Source organism: Mytilus galloprovincialis, chromosome 14, assembly GCF_965363235.1.
Source record: "Mytilus galloprovincialis chromosome 14, xbMytGall1.hap1.1, whole genome shotgun sequence".
In the NCBI taxonomy this organism is placed as follows: Eukaryota; Metazoa; Mollusca; class Bivalvia; order Mytilida; family Mytilidae; genus Mytilus; species Mytilus galloprovincialis.
Genome location: NC_134851.1, coordinates 57,000,871 through 57,014,826, shown reverse-complemented (window position 1 = coordinate 57,014,826; position 13,956 = coordinate 57,000,871). Strand labels below are relative to the sequence as shown.

Below are 13,956 nucleotides of genomic sequence, written 5' to 3'. Positions count from 1 at the left end.
AGTTCCTGGACCATGAAGTTCCATTTGATACGCCACATAAAATTGAGAATAGACTAGACTTTGCTTAGTTCGGTATGAGGTATGGGTTTTGCTCACAGTTGAAGGCCGCGTACTGATGTCTCCCCCACTCTCCCCGGTTGTTTTTTTACCTCAATCATCTCGAAAAAAAGAGAATAGAATCGGTATCATATAGTAAAATTCTGTTAGGAAAATACACTTCTCAATACAGCCGGGAGAAAATGCTCACACTTGCTGGGAGTAAGCGTCAAGTCATCTATCGGTGGGCCTTCAAGTAACCATAACTATCAGCTGTAAATACATTTTATAAATACATATCTTCTATCCTTTTCCTTTTCTCTGTCTTCTGATCAGTCTTCCACCGTGAACTTTTTAATCATATGCTTTATTGAATATGTAAAATTAAAAATATTTAAAAAAAAAATGCACGAAAAAATTGACTCAGGTACTCAATTACGGATGATACCTTCTTTGATCTATATCTGTTTATCATATCAGAGGCAGATTTGGAGTTGTTTTCAGCCCCCCCCCCCCCCCCCCCACACACACACACACACCCTTTTCATGGAAAAATTAGGTTTATTATATGGGATTTATAGAAGCATGAATGGAGAGGGCCCCCTTCTTAGGCAGTCAGTGCCCTCTTATGAAAACTTGATTTCTGGATCCGCCACTACATATGTTTTATCGAATATTAAACCAACTAAGATTGAAATCAATCAACTGATTTATGTGATCAAATACGGATATCAAATAATCATTATTTTTAATTTAAACTTGGCTTTCAAAATTTCAAAAATAGTTATATAAAAAAAAGCCAACAAGCCACTAGTACTTTAATCGCATACCTGAACTGAAATTTAAACTACCGGATTGTTTGTTTTTAAAGATATCAAAGTTAAAAATAACCGGGACTTTTAGAAAATCACTTTGATCACAACGTAAAAGGGTGTGAGGTAAATAGTACACTTTCATTTTCAAACAAGTAAAAATCTCCATTTTAGTAATTAGGGTCAGTAATCAATTAAGTATGATTTGTTTGCTTTACAAACCCGTGAATGGTGATTTGTTTGCTTAACACATTCGTGAATGGGTTATACTTAATCAAAATAACCAAAAGTTTATCATTGCAAAGTTACATGTTGACTTCGTTGGTACTATAATACTGTAATTAAGTGATCGATCTCACTGTATTGGGATAAAATCGACTCTGACGTAGGCCGAGCCGGTTTCACTGTATTGGGATAAAATCGACTCTGACGTAGGCCGAGCCGATCTCACTGTATTGGGATAAAATCGACTCTGGCGTAGGCCGAGCCGGTAGACATGGGGACAACCCCGTCCTCTCTTTAGAAACCGTATTTTTTGTAAATAAAAATGAAAATAAAATGGATATTGAAAACTTCTCGAAAATCAAACTATAATTTTTTTTCTCCTTTGATTGTCACTTTCAGAAGCCCCCCCCCCCCTCTTTTCTATATATTCTTATGTACCCTCAAACTTTTAGGGTATATGAATCGAGGGGATTTCTAAAACATGTCACGATTTGATGTATGCGGCATGGAAATGTTTTCCTTAGACTCGTTTCAGGGTTTTCTAACAAGGCGAAATGATAGGCTATACTAATTTTTACCTTTTCTTAATCCGCTTACAGTCTTATTTTTTTCAAAAGGGGCGCAGCGCCAAATGCGCACCCGTCTGAATCAGTGCCTGTAAATTTATTTACGGGTCCATCAATAATTTAATTTTCCTTTGACTTTTCTGCTTATACTATAGAGTGGGGTGCTCGTTTTCGTCATATCTTTCCATGTTTTCTTCAGTTTATGTTCAGGTCTTTGTGTTTTTGAAGTATACTGGTATTGTTATATGAAGATAACTTCAAATGCAAAATATTCTTAGCTTTAAAACGTGTTTGTTTTGAGAAAAATCATTTAAAATGTTGGATTAAAGGGTGTTTAAAATTTCCTGATGTTTTGTCAACGGGGGACACATATTCGCCGTTGTTACACATCTTTTTAAAACTAAATGACTGCAGCTTTAAACAATATGTATCAAATAAATTTCATTATAGATAAATAGCAGCCATTTGAAAGGTGTAAAAAAACTGAAATTTAGGGCAATCAGTCAAAGAATTACTAAACAAATACTTCTTTGAAATCGTTTTTTTCATTTAGGAAATTGGCTGAAAATCGGTGTCCGTTTTTCGCTCCTTTGCGATAAGTGCCGAAATTTGGTCTCATTTTCAAAAATTATCATATTTGTTATAAAAATATAAGTTACCGGCATATTTCTTCAATTTCAACCATCCTTTGAAGTTTTTACACCTCAAAATCATAAAACGGCGAAATTGTGTCCACGGCGAATATGAGCGCCCCACTCTACACTGTGCAAATGGTTTTCCTGACGAATCACTGTGTAACGAATGAATGAATTAATAATGTCTCCCGTATGATATGATCGTATATTCATAGTAATCATTGACTTGTCGTATTATTGATTTATTTAGAAATTCAAACTGAAAATAAATTGATTAGCTGCAATAAATCTGTCAATCAATCAGATAATTAATTGTATCAAAAGCTTTTATATGTATCTGGTCCGAGGGCACGGTCCGACTTGTATCGAAATGGACATTATTATGCTCGTCCTGACAATGAGTGCTGTAACAACCATTTTTTTTCTAAACTATTTAGTGAACTTAACCACATTCAATTCTTTTTTAACCAAATACATTTGCTCATAAGTAAAAATTAAGTACATATTTCATTCGCCCATCAAGAGCCCCAAAGATTCAATTCGGGTCTTTCCGGAACTTTCCGACATAAACAGCAAAGGCAGCATTTCCGGTGAAAAGTGGCAGCAGCACTTTCAAGTTTTGAAGTTGACATTATAAGTGATGATGGCACGTAAAAACACACTGAAAACAGGTAAAATTCTTTGAAATAAACAAACAAATTTAAGTTGCCAGTTTGAAATAGTAACGGTTGGCAATTTGAATGAATGATCGTTGTGAAAAAAAATAAAACACGAAAATCCATTTTCTACGGCACCATTTGGCACTTTCTAAAAAATGGCTAGTTGATTTGATTTTCACTTGGAAGCAAATCTGCAAGACAGTTTCGTTTTACCTTAAATATGCGAGAACCTTTTTTAAATGAAGAAATGCGTTGAAGTTGTAAATGAAACGGTAATGTTTATGTTATGCAATTCCAACTTGCTCACTTTCTGGCCAAGAGTTAACTCCCTTTGTTAAATAACAAACTGCATGCAAGTTTATTGGGTTTGTATTCTATAGACGTGTGTCGATTAGAAGCTCCTTTCATCGAAGAACAAATGGTTTATCAATATGAAGATAAACAATGCAAATGAAATATAAATAAAATTGACGAGGCAGGATCAGATGGTTTGAAATTTACAAAGTCCATAAAAATGATATTTCTCTTATAAATAACAGACATTCACCTTGAATTAACGAGAACCATATTTAATCTTTATTTCCTACATGGCAGTGATTTATCATTTATTTATAATTTGAGAGCAAGGGACACTGCAGGCCATACATTAGGAGGCGGTACCCGGTACTTTTACCCTCCTATGCTATTGACAAGTACCGCCTAAATGTAGAAATTTTTATATAAGATATTCATGGAATAAATTGAAAAGTACCACCTAGAAACGTGGAAAGTACCAGTCAACATGAAAGATAATGAAACCCCTGCACTGTTTGATACAGCACTTATATGAACAATGACAACATAATCAGAGTTCTTGCCCAGGCCTTACAGCACATACAGGTTACCCTAAAGCTATATTGCTATCATCGTTAATGATTTTATAAAGAATTAATAAGGGCCATGGTGCTGTAAATTATTTTAAAACCTGTGCTATTTGAAAATTCTGAAGATCACACTTATCATGCTTATACATGTATTTAAATAAGATGTGGAATGGTTGCCAGCAAGACAATTACATTGTACATGTATCTTCCAAAGAAAGATGTCTCACTGTTAATGAGGTATATGTTAGCTAGTGTTTTATCTAGAACTGAAAAAGAGCATGGCAATTTTTTAGTCAACTATACCAAATAGGGCACATAAATAAAATAGTGAATTACATATATTCAGGGCCCACACTACTGCAGTATCATAGGGTGAAGGGACTTTTGTTTGAAACTGATAGGGGATAAGTGGTGAGATTTGAAAGATAAGTGATTGTTTGCTCTAGGCTCTACAATGTTTGGATTTTACTATATAGCTATTACAAATAGAGCCATGCCATGGTACATACATATGTATATCTATATTTTTATATTGTTCAATTCATACCTGAACAATGCTGAATATTCAATTAAAGTAACGGTTCAAATTCAAAGTTTTTCAACTATGTTAGTCCTTTTGTCAGAAACTACCAACTAAATATCTAGCACTAATAAAAAACAAATTTATTTTATATCATAAAAAAAAATTAGATGAAAGTTGTTAGGTAAATTAACCCTTTCAACGGTATACACGGCATATGCCGCGATGACATACACCATTCCCCAATGCTATTCGTGACAAAGGATTTTCATTTGGGTTCTCTCTAATTTTTCCTCCTTTGAATTGAGGATATACAAGGTCTCATTTGCGCTTGAAATCCCAGCAATTTTTATTTTAAAATCATGCATTAGAAAGAAAATAGAAGGAAAATAAAAACAAATATTCTGACAAATGCAAATGGCGGAAATCGGAAACGAAGCTGTAAATATGGAAATATTTCAGCATTTCTATGGTGAAACTAACAACGAAGATTAGTTAAGAGGTTTCTTGTTATCTCAATGTGTTTATTACATTTAATTTGTGTGGGAAATATGATTTGATCGATCATTACGAGACGTAGAAAAAGGGGGGGAAACGGAGGTTGACTGAAATTTTTTAGGACGGAGCCATTTATTTGTGCCACGATTACTTAAAACATTGTGTATGGTGCAATACCCTACAGAATCGAGTAACTTGTGTCTTCTTTATTATATGGCAGATAAAACAACAAAATAAATGAAGACTAAAAGTAGTTTTTATTCAAAATTCAATACAAATGTAATAAATTACACCTCTTACCTGTTAATTACCTGAAAATACAGGTAACCTGATAAAAAATTCATTAAAATAATTGCCTAATATTACAGTTCATGCTCTCCTGAGCATTTTTCATACTATAACTTTCTCTGTAGCTCACATAATAAAAAAAGATACAGCCGTCTGAAAAAGAATATACTGTTCAAAATTCTAATGAATGAACACAAAAAAAATGCAGCAGCAGCAGCCATTTTTCTATTTTTTTGTGTAGCGTTGAAAGGGTTAAGATTAAAAATATATACTACATTAACCCTTTCACCGATAGCTGCCCAGACAGAAGCTACATGTACTCTGAGACAATGGCTTCCCTGTCTACTATTACTCAAGTGGGAAATCTTCATAATAAAAACTTGTCTGTAGTTACATTTGTATTATTTCATATCCGTTGAGAATAAGATTCTCTTATTGGATTAAAAGGGGTCACATGACATTCATTATTCTTCAGGAATCAATTCCATCGGTGATTAACAGAAAAAAAACGGACCAGAAAACCGGTCTTTAACGAACTTTTACATGATAATGACTGGTGGGGCGTGGTTTCCGTCTGATAATGACCGTTTGGGCGTGGTTTTCGTCTGATAATCACCGTTGGGGCGTGATTTCTCTGTTAATGACCGGTTGGGCGTGGTTTCTCTGTTTAAAGAGATGTACCTTTTATAAAACATGTTCCTGTTTTTCAATATTATATTTAAGTTGTTGAATTGTTTATTATATGTTTTCGTTAATTATAAAATTAAAGATAACTTGATTAAGTATTTATATACTGAAAAATTGCGCTAAAATGAATGGCAGTATTACTACATGTATGACTGGTTTTCACTCTTTGCCATAGAAATCGTACTACTCGAGTTCGCTGTAGGCATTTTGAATTTATGAGAATTTTCCAAAACATGGTTTCTCAATGAAATAAACACAATAGTTCTTGAAAAACTGGTCATTATCATGATACATGGACTGCCCGTAGGACAGTGGTATTGACTGCGACAGCGATAATGACCTCGCCTTCAGCTCAGTCATTATCACTATCTTAGCTATATATAGTAAATACCACTGTCCTGTGGGCAGTCCATATATCACGATAATGACCAGTTTTTCAAGAACTATTATATAATTTGTGTCTTTATTTCATTCACTAACACCATGTTGAATGCCAGGTTTTTCACTAGGCTATTCATGCATTGCGGTACCGCTACGCATAAAATTTTGGCCGCCATGCGTTTATCATACCCGCTATGCATCCCGCTATGTGTGAAATTTATATTATCTTATAATATGAAGTATACATATTTTATAACAGTTTTTTTAAGGCATAAAGAACAACCTATACATATTGTAGGCCTTTAAGGTGGTACCTAACACTACAGGGAGATAACTCTGTAAAGTCAGCTAAACGTTTTAATTACATTGTGTTGTAAAAGGAATGTTAAGCTTCTCAATGATCAAAATTGGTGTTTGTCAAATTGCTATATAACCAGTGTAATTTTTCTGGCAAATCGGTTGGTTAAAAAAAAATTAAATTTTTATATTTTTGTTAAAGTGTCAAAGTAAATACTTTGACAAAATTTTATGAAAATTAAACGAGCCAAATTAATTTTAGTGAAAGTGTTTGGTACCACCTTAATTGAATAAAATTGAGAATGAAAATGGGGAATGTGCCAAAGAGACAACAACCTGACCATAGAGCAGACAACAGTATGGTTCAGAATACAACCAGACTGTCCCAGTCATCATCGCTTGACCACTGTCATGACTGTGTAGTCTTCAACACTGAGAAAAACCAATACCCTATAGATGATGTCAGCTACTGAGCTACAGTATAAATGGCTCTGACATGAAAAATGTCAAAAGAGAAAATGAAAGGCCTAATTTCTATCAAAACAATTTACAAAAAACAAAGTTCTTATCCTACTACATTTTACATGTATATATCAGACATGACATCAAATTGTAAAGAAATGAAGCAGACTTAACCATTTGTTAATTATGGAATTCTTTATTTCCAGTTCAATGTATGTTAACATTGTGTTTATATGATTTACTTCAGCAGGTTAGGCCACACCAATTTAATTTCTTGTTCTACGGATTTTTGGACTCCAAAATTTGGGGCGAGCGAGCGATTTGAAAATTTTAATAAAAAAATATTTAATTTGCAAATTTTTGAGACGAAGCTTGAAAAGTAAAGGCGAGCGATTATAATTTTTTTTTGTAAACATAAAATAATAGGTTTTTACAATATTAAAACTTGATTTATCACTTGTACTTTGACATTTCTTTAATTTCTGAAGTATTTTTTCCCTATTCACCAAGAAATAATTAAATCTGGTCTATGTATGTGTGACTGACAATGAGACAATTCTCCATCCAAATCATAATCAGTTTGGGGGCATCCCCTTAAGGGCATACGATACAGTTACAGGGAAGGTAATGACGTTGCTAACGTAAAATGTTATTTTCGCGACGTCAAACTCTGACATATCGGGAAAAGAAGCATTTTTCGACTGATTTTTACCGTTCAAACTGATTTAATTTGAAAACGAGTGCATGGACCCCTATTTTTTAAAACAGCAATTTGTTTCATTTTGCAAGGAGATTATGTGACCCAAATTTTATAAAACTGTAAATAGCGCAATTTTTTTAATTTTGATAAACAATTTTTTAACATGCAGCAAAAATTGACGTTTTTTCCTCTATTCATGAACATTTGATAAATATAGAGTTATTTCGGAATAAAAATTGCATAATTTTTAATAATACTTATAAAATACAGAAATTACCGATTATTTAACAAAAACCATTTTGTGTTTATCTTTTAAAACAAAAAAGTTATGTCTTTCTTTCGAAAAAGAAAATAAGGACACAAATCTGAATTTTGAGCAAATATACAAAATTTCGACCTTATTTGACTCAAAAAGTAGCATATGAAGGTATATTTTTTATTACATATTTGATTTAATCAGGTAAAAAATAGCCTATATGCAAATTTTCATCAACTTGTAAATACAGGTTCAAAACTGTATCGTATGCCCTTTATGTTATAAATATCCCTTTTACATGTTTTATGAGGGATCAATATAAGTTCTAATATATTTGTTTGTACAAAAGGGCTCATCTTTTCTCATAGAACTATATATCTATCTGGTATTAAATGGTCAAAACATGTCCAAGAATTTAGTAATATTCCTGGACTTTAACCATGCATGTTAACACTTTTACTTTAGTTTAATATTATTCAAAATATGTGGACCCCTCTTTTAGAAAAATTTGTTTAAAATATGACGTAACTCTCCTCGTTTTGTGTACAAAATTCTAAGTGTTCAAAGGTTTTGTATAGAAGAACTAAACAAATCCTTGGTATTTCTATTTTCTTTTCTACATCAGTAAAATGACCCCTTGTCTGAGGGAGGGTTGTTCTCAACCTGATAACTTAATAACTAACACAGGTCAAAGTACGGCCTTTTACACAGGGCTTTGATACAGACCAAACAGCAAGCTATAAAGGACCCCAAAATTATTAGCGTACATAATTCGAACAGGAAAACCAACGATCTAATTTATATATCCAAACGGGAAAATACCAATGAACAACATTAACAAACGATAACGGCTGAACGACATGCTCCAGAATCAATCAGGACAGGTGCATAAACATGCAGCGGCTATGGATAGTTTTGTTTCGCCAGCATACAATATAATTGCGGTTGAAGGCAAATCCTTCAGAAGTTCTTTGTTCTTTATTCTAACAACGAACAGTTTTTGATAGGGTATATAAGTAAAGGGGAAAGAAACCAATTTTTTGTTCTTCACGAAAATGCCCGCTGTTATAACTTTTTATCGGAGCAATCCAGGTTTCATGCTGAAACAAATTTTCTTACAAATATTTACACAGTGTGGTGGGGTGCTTTTATGTTTAAAATCGTTATATATACAGGTTAGACTGTGATTTAACAAATGTTGATATCTTTTCATAATATTTACAAAAAAAAACATTGTGGGAAATAGACTTGATTACAATTCCGGATGCGGGAAGCAGGAATATAAAAAAAATTTAAAAAATCGGTTTTGAAAAAATAGGTGCGGGCGGGTCCGTCGAACAATTGATCGGTGTGGCCTTACATGTACATGTAAATGGAGAATAAAATGAGATTTTGTTCCAGATTTTATCTAAAAGAAAAATCTGAAAACAAAATGCAAAGGGAATATGGGGAACAAAGGATATTTTCACATGCTAATTATTTTCTGATTATTAGGTTATAGGAATTTTCCCTACTGAGGTTCATTCCACTGTAATTCATACATGTATTGTAGATCATCCAGAAGTTAAGTTACAAAGTTCTGACAATTAATTTCTAAAATTGATTTCAGATAACATGTCGTTAGGTTTAAATCTCTTAGAGAAAACAAGTTTATTTCCAAACCAGTTCAATTTGACTAATCATAACAAATTCCAAAATTAACTACAAAAAGACTAATTTATTTTCAGCTATAATCATTCAAACAAAATTTATAAATTGCAATTTTGTTCTATTTTAGTAAAAAATTTGATTATAAATGAGTTTCGCCTTTCTAACATTATGTCATGTAAAAATCAATTTATAGTTTAAATGCATTTGCTATCTATCTATATATATAATAATACAATGTACTTGTGTATACAGGTAATGGACAAAAGCATGTGCTGACTTTTAAAGTGTTAGAATCAAAAAGTGATTGGTCGGCTAAATTTTAAAATAAACATTTGACAAATACAGAAAAAAAAATCAATGATACATTTTGGTTTAGGGAGCTACCATTTGATTTTTATGGGGGGGGGGGGGGGGGGGGGGGGGGGGCTAGGATGAAATTTGAAAAAAATAGGCAGGACAGGAGTTTTAAGTAAAAAAAAAAGCAGGATGAGACTCTTGCAAAAAAAAAAGTCAGGACGACAATTTAGGTAAAAAAAAGTCAGGATAAACTAAAAAAAAAAAAAGGCAGGACCAAACTGAGTGAAAAATAAAAAGGCAGGACAGAGATTACAGCTACAAAATAGGCAGGACAAATTTTTCAGCCTAGCCCCCCCCCCCCCCCCCCATAATTTTGCGGAGCATCTGGTTTCTCTTATTATTATCATTTTGTTTTTACTTGTATTGCATACATGTATATGAGGGCCTCAGGGAAGATTAGTGATTGTAACTAACTGTGTTTACCCTCTTTAAATAAAGAATTTATTATTATTATTATTATTATTATTATAACAATCAAATGGTAGCTCCCTTACTTACAAATGCTAAAGACAATAGTTGTACATAAAAGATAAATTTACATTCTGTAATTTATAAATAGCCAGAAAAAAAACCTATGTCAGACAAGTTGTACAAGATAAATTAATGAAGGCTAATTCCTTATTCTCTAAAAAAAAAACCCCATGTCATGTCATTCTATGGTTAGGGCATTGTGGTTGAACAAATTTGAGAGCCTCACCATGGGAATTTTGATCATGTGATTACTTAGCTGTTTTTAAAGTGATTATTTGATACCAGACCAAATATTTCATGATTATTTGATTATCTTGATTAAAATTAAATTCTGATCATGTGATTACTTGGTCATCCCCATGAGTCGGACTTGTTTGAATATTATACATGAGATAACTGGTATGCAGAGGAAATAGATGCCTGAATGTTTGAAAAAAATGGGGGGTGTAGAATAAAAGGGCAGATGAACATGATGAAGTATGACTATAAGTGAATAATAAGGATTTGTTGTTTGATTGCAAATGAGAACTATTCATCATGTTTTGAATGGAAATTCACATTTACATTTGTCTACGAAATCAAGATCATATGGTAAAGAGATGACTTAAGGATTTGTCTAATTGTTGAAGGCCATACAGCTGTACAGTTCGTCAGTTGCCTACATGTACATCCACTCCATTCATCTTTGTTGATAGTTGTCTCATTCAAAGGCAAACACACCACTCTTCTTATTTTTATGATTGAAGGTTAATTTCCCATTATTTTATGGCATTCAAATAATTTTTCAATTATAATAATATTTATCACTCCATATAAAATGATTAAAGAAGGTCATTGTACAGGAATGCATACAGATCTGACATCTGAGCTATTTTTTTTCTCACTATTTACATGTAATTGATATCAAAGTTCAAGTATATATACTATGTATACAATCATGAATGACTTATTAAGGCTAAATAATCAGCAATTATGAAAGTTTGATTTATTTTATTTGTACTCTACATATGTATGGTTATGTAGACAGCAAATCACACTGAATTTTTAAATTACTTTCTGAAAATTTCTGAAAGATAATTGGCCTACTTTCATTTTCATTTTGTATCTACTTTCACTTTTGTTTGAAGCCTAATTCATTTTTCATTGCCATTTTTTTTATCATTTTCTTTTTCTGAAATAAATTATATATGTCAATATAATTAAAGAACAAGCTACATGTACACAGTAATGACATTTTAGGCCTAAATTTGAATTACATGATTCAAAATACAATGAGACTGTCCCAGTTTTCATCACTTGACCAAATACCCGCCTGTCATGTCTTGACAAATTTCTATAATGACTATTTGGCCTGTAAGATTTTGTTCTATTTGGGCAATAGAAACTACACAAAATGAGCATCAGACATGTTCAATAATTTATCTTGAACACTTTTAGGATGTTGCTCATTTCTTAAAAAAGATCTCATGACAGAGAATTTTGTCCAATTTTCCTGTCACTGAGATTCCTTGCAGGGTCCAAACAATGTAATCAAATCATGGTACCTTAGTAACCTAACCCTGAAAATCAACATTGGAAAGAATTACAACATGTACAAGTAGTGAAGTACAGGACTTGTCCCAGATCTCTCCCAACACCTACATGTGGGAAACTGATATGAAATGTACATGAATCAGTAGGTCATTATGTGGGAATATATATATCAGTGTGGTTACTGCGGTTTAAACCAGTTTGTATTTTTTATAAACAAGATTTGTATGTCATTTACATTTGTAACTATAGGTTGTTGTACTATAAAAAAAAATTTTTTTTCGTAATTGAACAAATATGTTAAACATGGTAAATATTAGTTTATAAATGGAAAATAAAGGTGCGTTTAGAACTGTTTAGAGAACATAATTTGATAAAACAGGACTTTTCAAGTAGGACATTTGAAGAAAAAAGTAAAAAATACGAAACTGCATGTACATTGTATACTCCTTCAAATAAAAGGATTATTATGTATACTGCTTCAGTTGAAGTCTTAAAGAGGGGTGGTGAAAGATTGGACAAAAAAAGTGTCTATATATAGCCTAAGGCCCTTATCGGGGGTTTAATAACTTGAAATTAATGCTTGCTCATACTAACTAATAGATTTCGGATGATAAATGAATATTTTCCTAAATAGTACCCAAAATCTGTCAATCTTTAGTATTCATATAAACAATAACTGTCAAAACTTTTTGAAATTTTAGAAACTTGGACAGAAGCTTGTTAATTTTCAAAAGACTATATATCTTCAGCAAAATGTTAGAAATATTTAAATTTTTGTGTTTCTCATTTTTCCATTGATTTATATTGTTCTAAAAGTTGAAAAATGAAAATAGTCTAAATTCTTGACATTTTTATTGAAAAGCTCTACCTGTACTTAGATAAGTTATAAAAATCTATTTGAACATGTATTGCTGTATGTAAATATAACTGTATACATACAATGTAAGTAATTGATAATTGTATGTCAACTTTAATCTATTGATCATGAGCATGTAGAGTAGTTTAAAAACATCTGTCAATTTTTTTCAAAATTAATTATACAGATTTTTTGCAACCTAATAGATAGAAGGTGTGTATATATATATATGTACATGTATAATCAGTCTTGATTAACATTTTGAATGTAGCCTAGTATCATGAATATACATGAGATATTTGTCACTGAACAAGTCACGAGTTATGCAGTGTGCATCACATTTTTGATGTTTTTTTTCTCTTCATAGACAGAAAAAAGTATAACAGTCATTCTATAATTGGTTTATATGGGGCTTGGTTAATAAAGGTTTCTCTGTTATTTCCAATCCATATTTAATATCTCCCAAACATTTTTATAACAGTAATTTTGTATTGGTGTATTAATAATTCAATGGTACTATTTATTAGTTCATGGTACCCCGGTGAAAAAAAAGACGTAATATCTATTTCCTGAAAACTTCCCATCATAAAGACTGACATCAATTTTTATATTATAAATAATAAATAAAGCCGATGAAAGCCTCGACATGCTTATAGATCAATTTGAAATGTAAACAATATGACGTCAATTAACAATTTGCATGATAAAAACTCCACTTGAATTATTTAAATCTATTGTATTTACCTTACAACAGATGGCTAAAGATCTTAAGTAGAACTATGTTGTAAAAAAACTCTTTAAATGATTTTTTTTTATATCAATCGTAGCTGTTCAGAAACTAGAGATTTGCTGTGAATGGTTGCTGTTGCGGACTGTTTGAACGTTATGAATGGAATGAGTTACACACATTTCTCCTTGTGATTGTTAGCGCATTATTAATTGAACGAGTTTTAACGTCGCTCTTTATTTCCATATTTAATCCTTAGAGGAAAATAGGGCTATCCATATTTGTTTAGTATACTGAATCTATCACTGATGCTCTTGTATTATATATGAAAAATTACAAGGAAGCTCACAGCTTTTATTTTTTTTGTTGAAAGAGACCCCCCCCCCCCCCCCACACTCACACCAAAAAAAAAATATATATAAATGAACATGATGATTAAATACACAATGAAAAAGAGAGTTCCCATAAAAAATATAC

At 32.0% G+C, this 13,956-nt stretch overlaps 1 protein-coding gene and 1 long non-coding RNA gene across 5 annotated transcripts in view; one reads left to right on the top strand and one right to left on the bottom strand.

Moving 5' to 3' along the window:
- Positions 1–937: 937 nt before the first annotated feature.
- On the bottom strand, positions 938–2,467 carry LOC143058657 (uncharacterized). Its single transcript, XR_012973175.1, has 3 exons — positions 2,396–2,467; positions 1,345–1,788; positions 938–1,252 (listed from the first exon to the last, which is right to left on the bottom strand). It is a non-coding gene; the product is annotated as an uncharacterized LOC143058657 (long non-coding RNA).
- Positions 2,468–2,834: 367 nt separating this feature from the next.
- LOC143059048 (spermatogenesis-associated serine-rich protein 2-like) overlaps positions 2,835–13,956 on the top strand; it is a 53,030-nt gene continuing 41,908 nt past the window's right edge. For all 4 annotated transcript variants that reach the window (XR_012973359.1, XR_012973358.1, XM_076232521.1 and 1 more), the window contains exon 1: positions 2,835–2,945. Coding sequence is in view for 2 of the 4 variants with exons in the window: in XM_076232521.1 (XP_076088636.1) it covers positions 2,915–2,945 (31 nt within the window). In the remaining 2 variants the exon portion in view is untranslated. The remainder of the gene's footprint in view (positions 2,946–13,956) is intronic.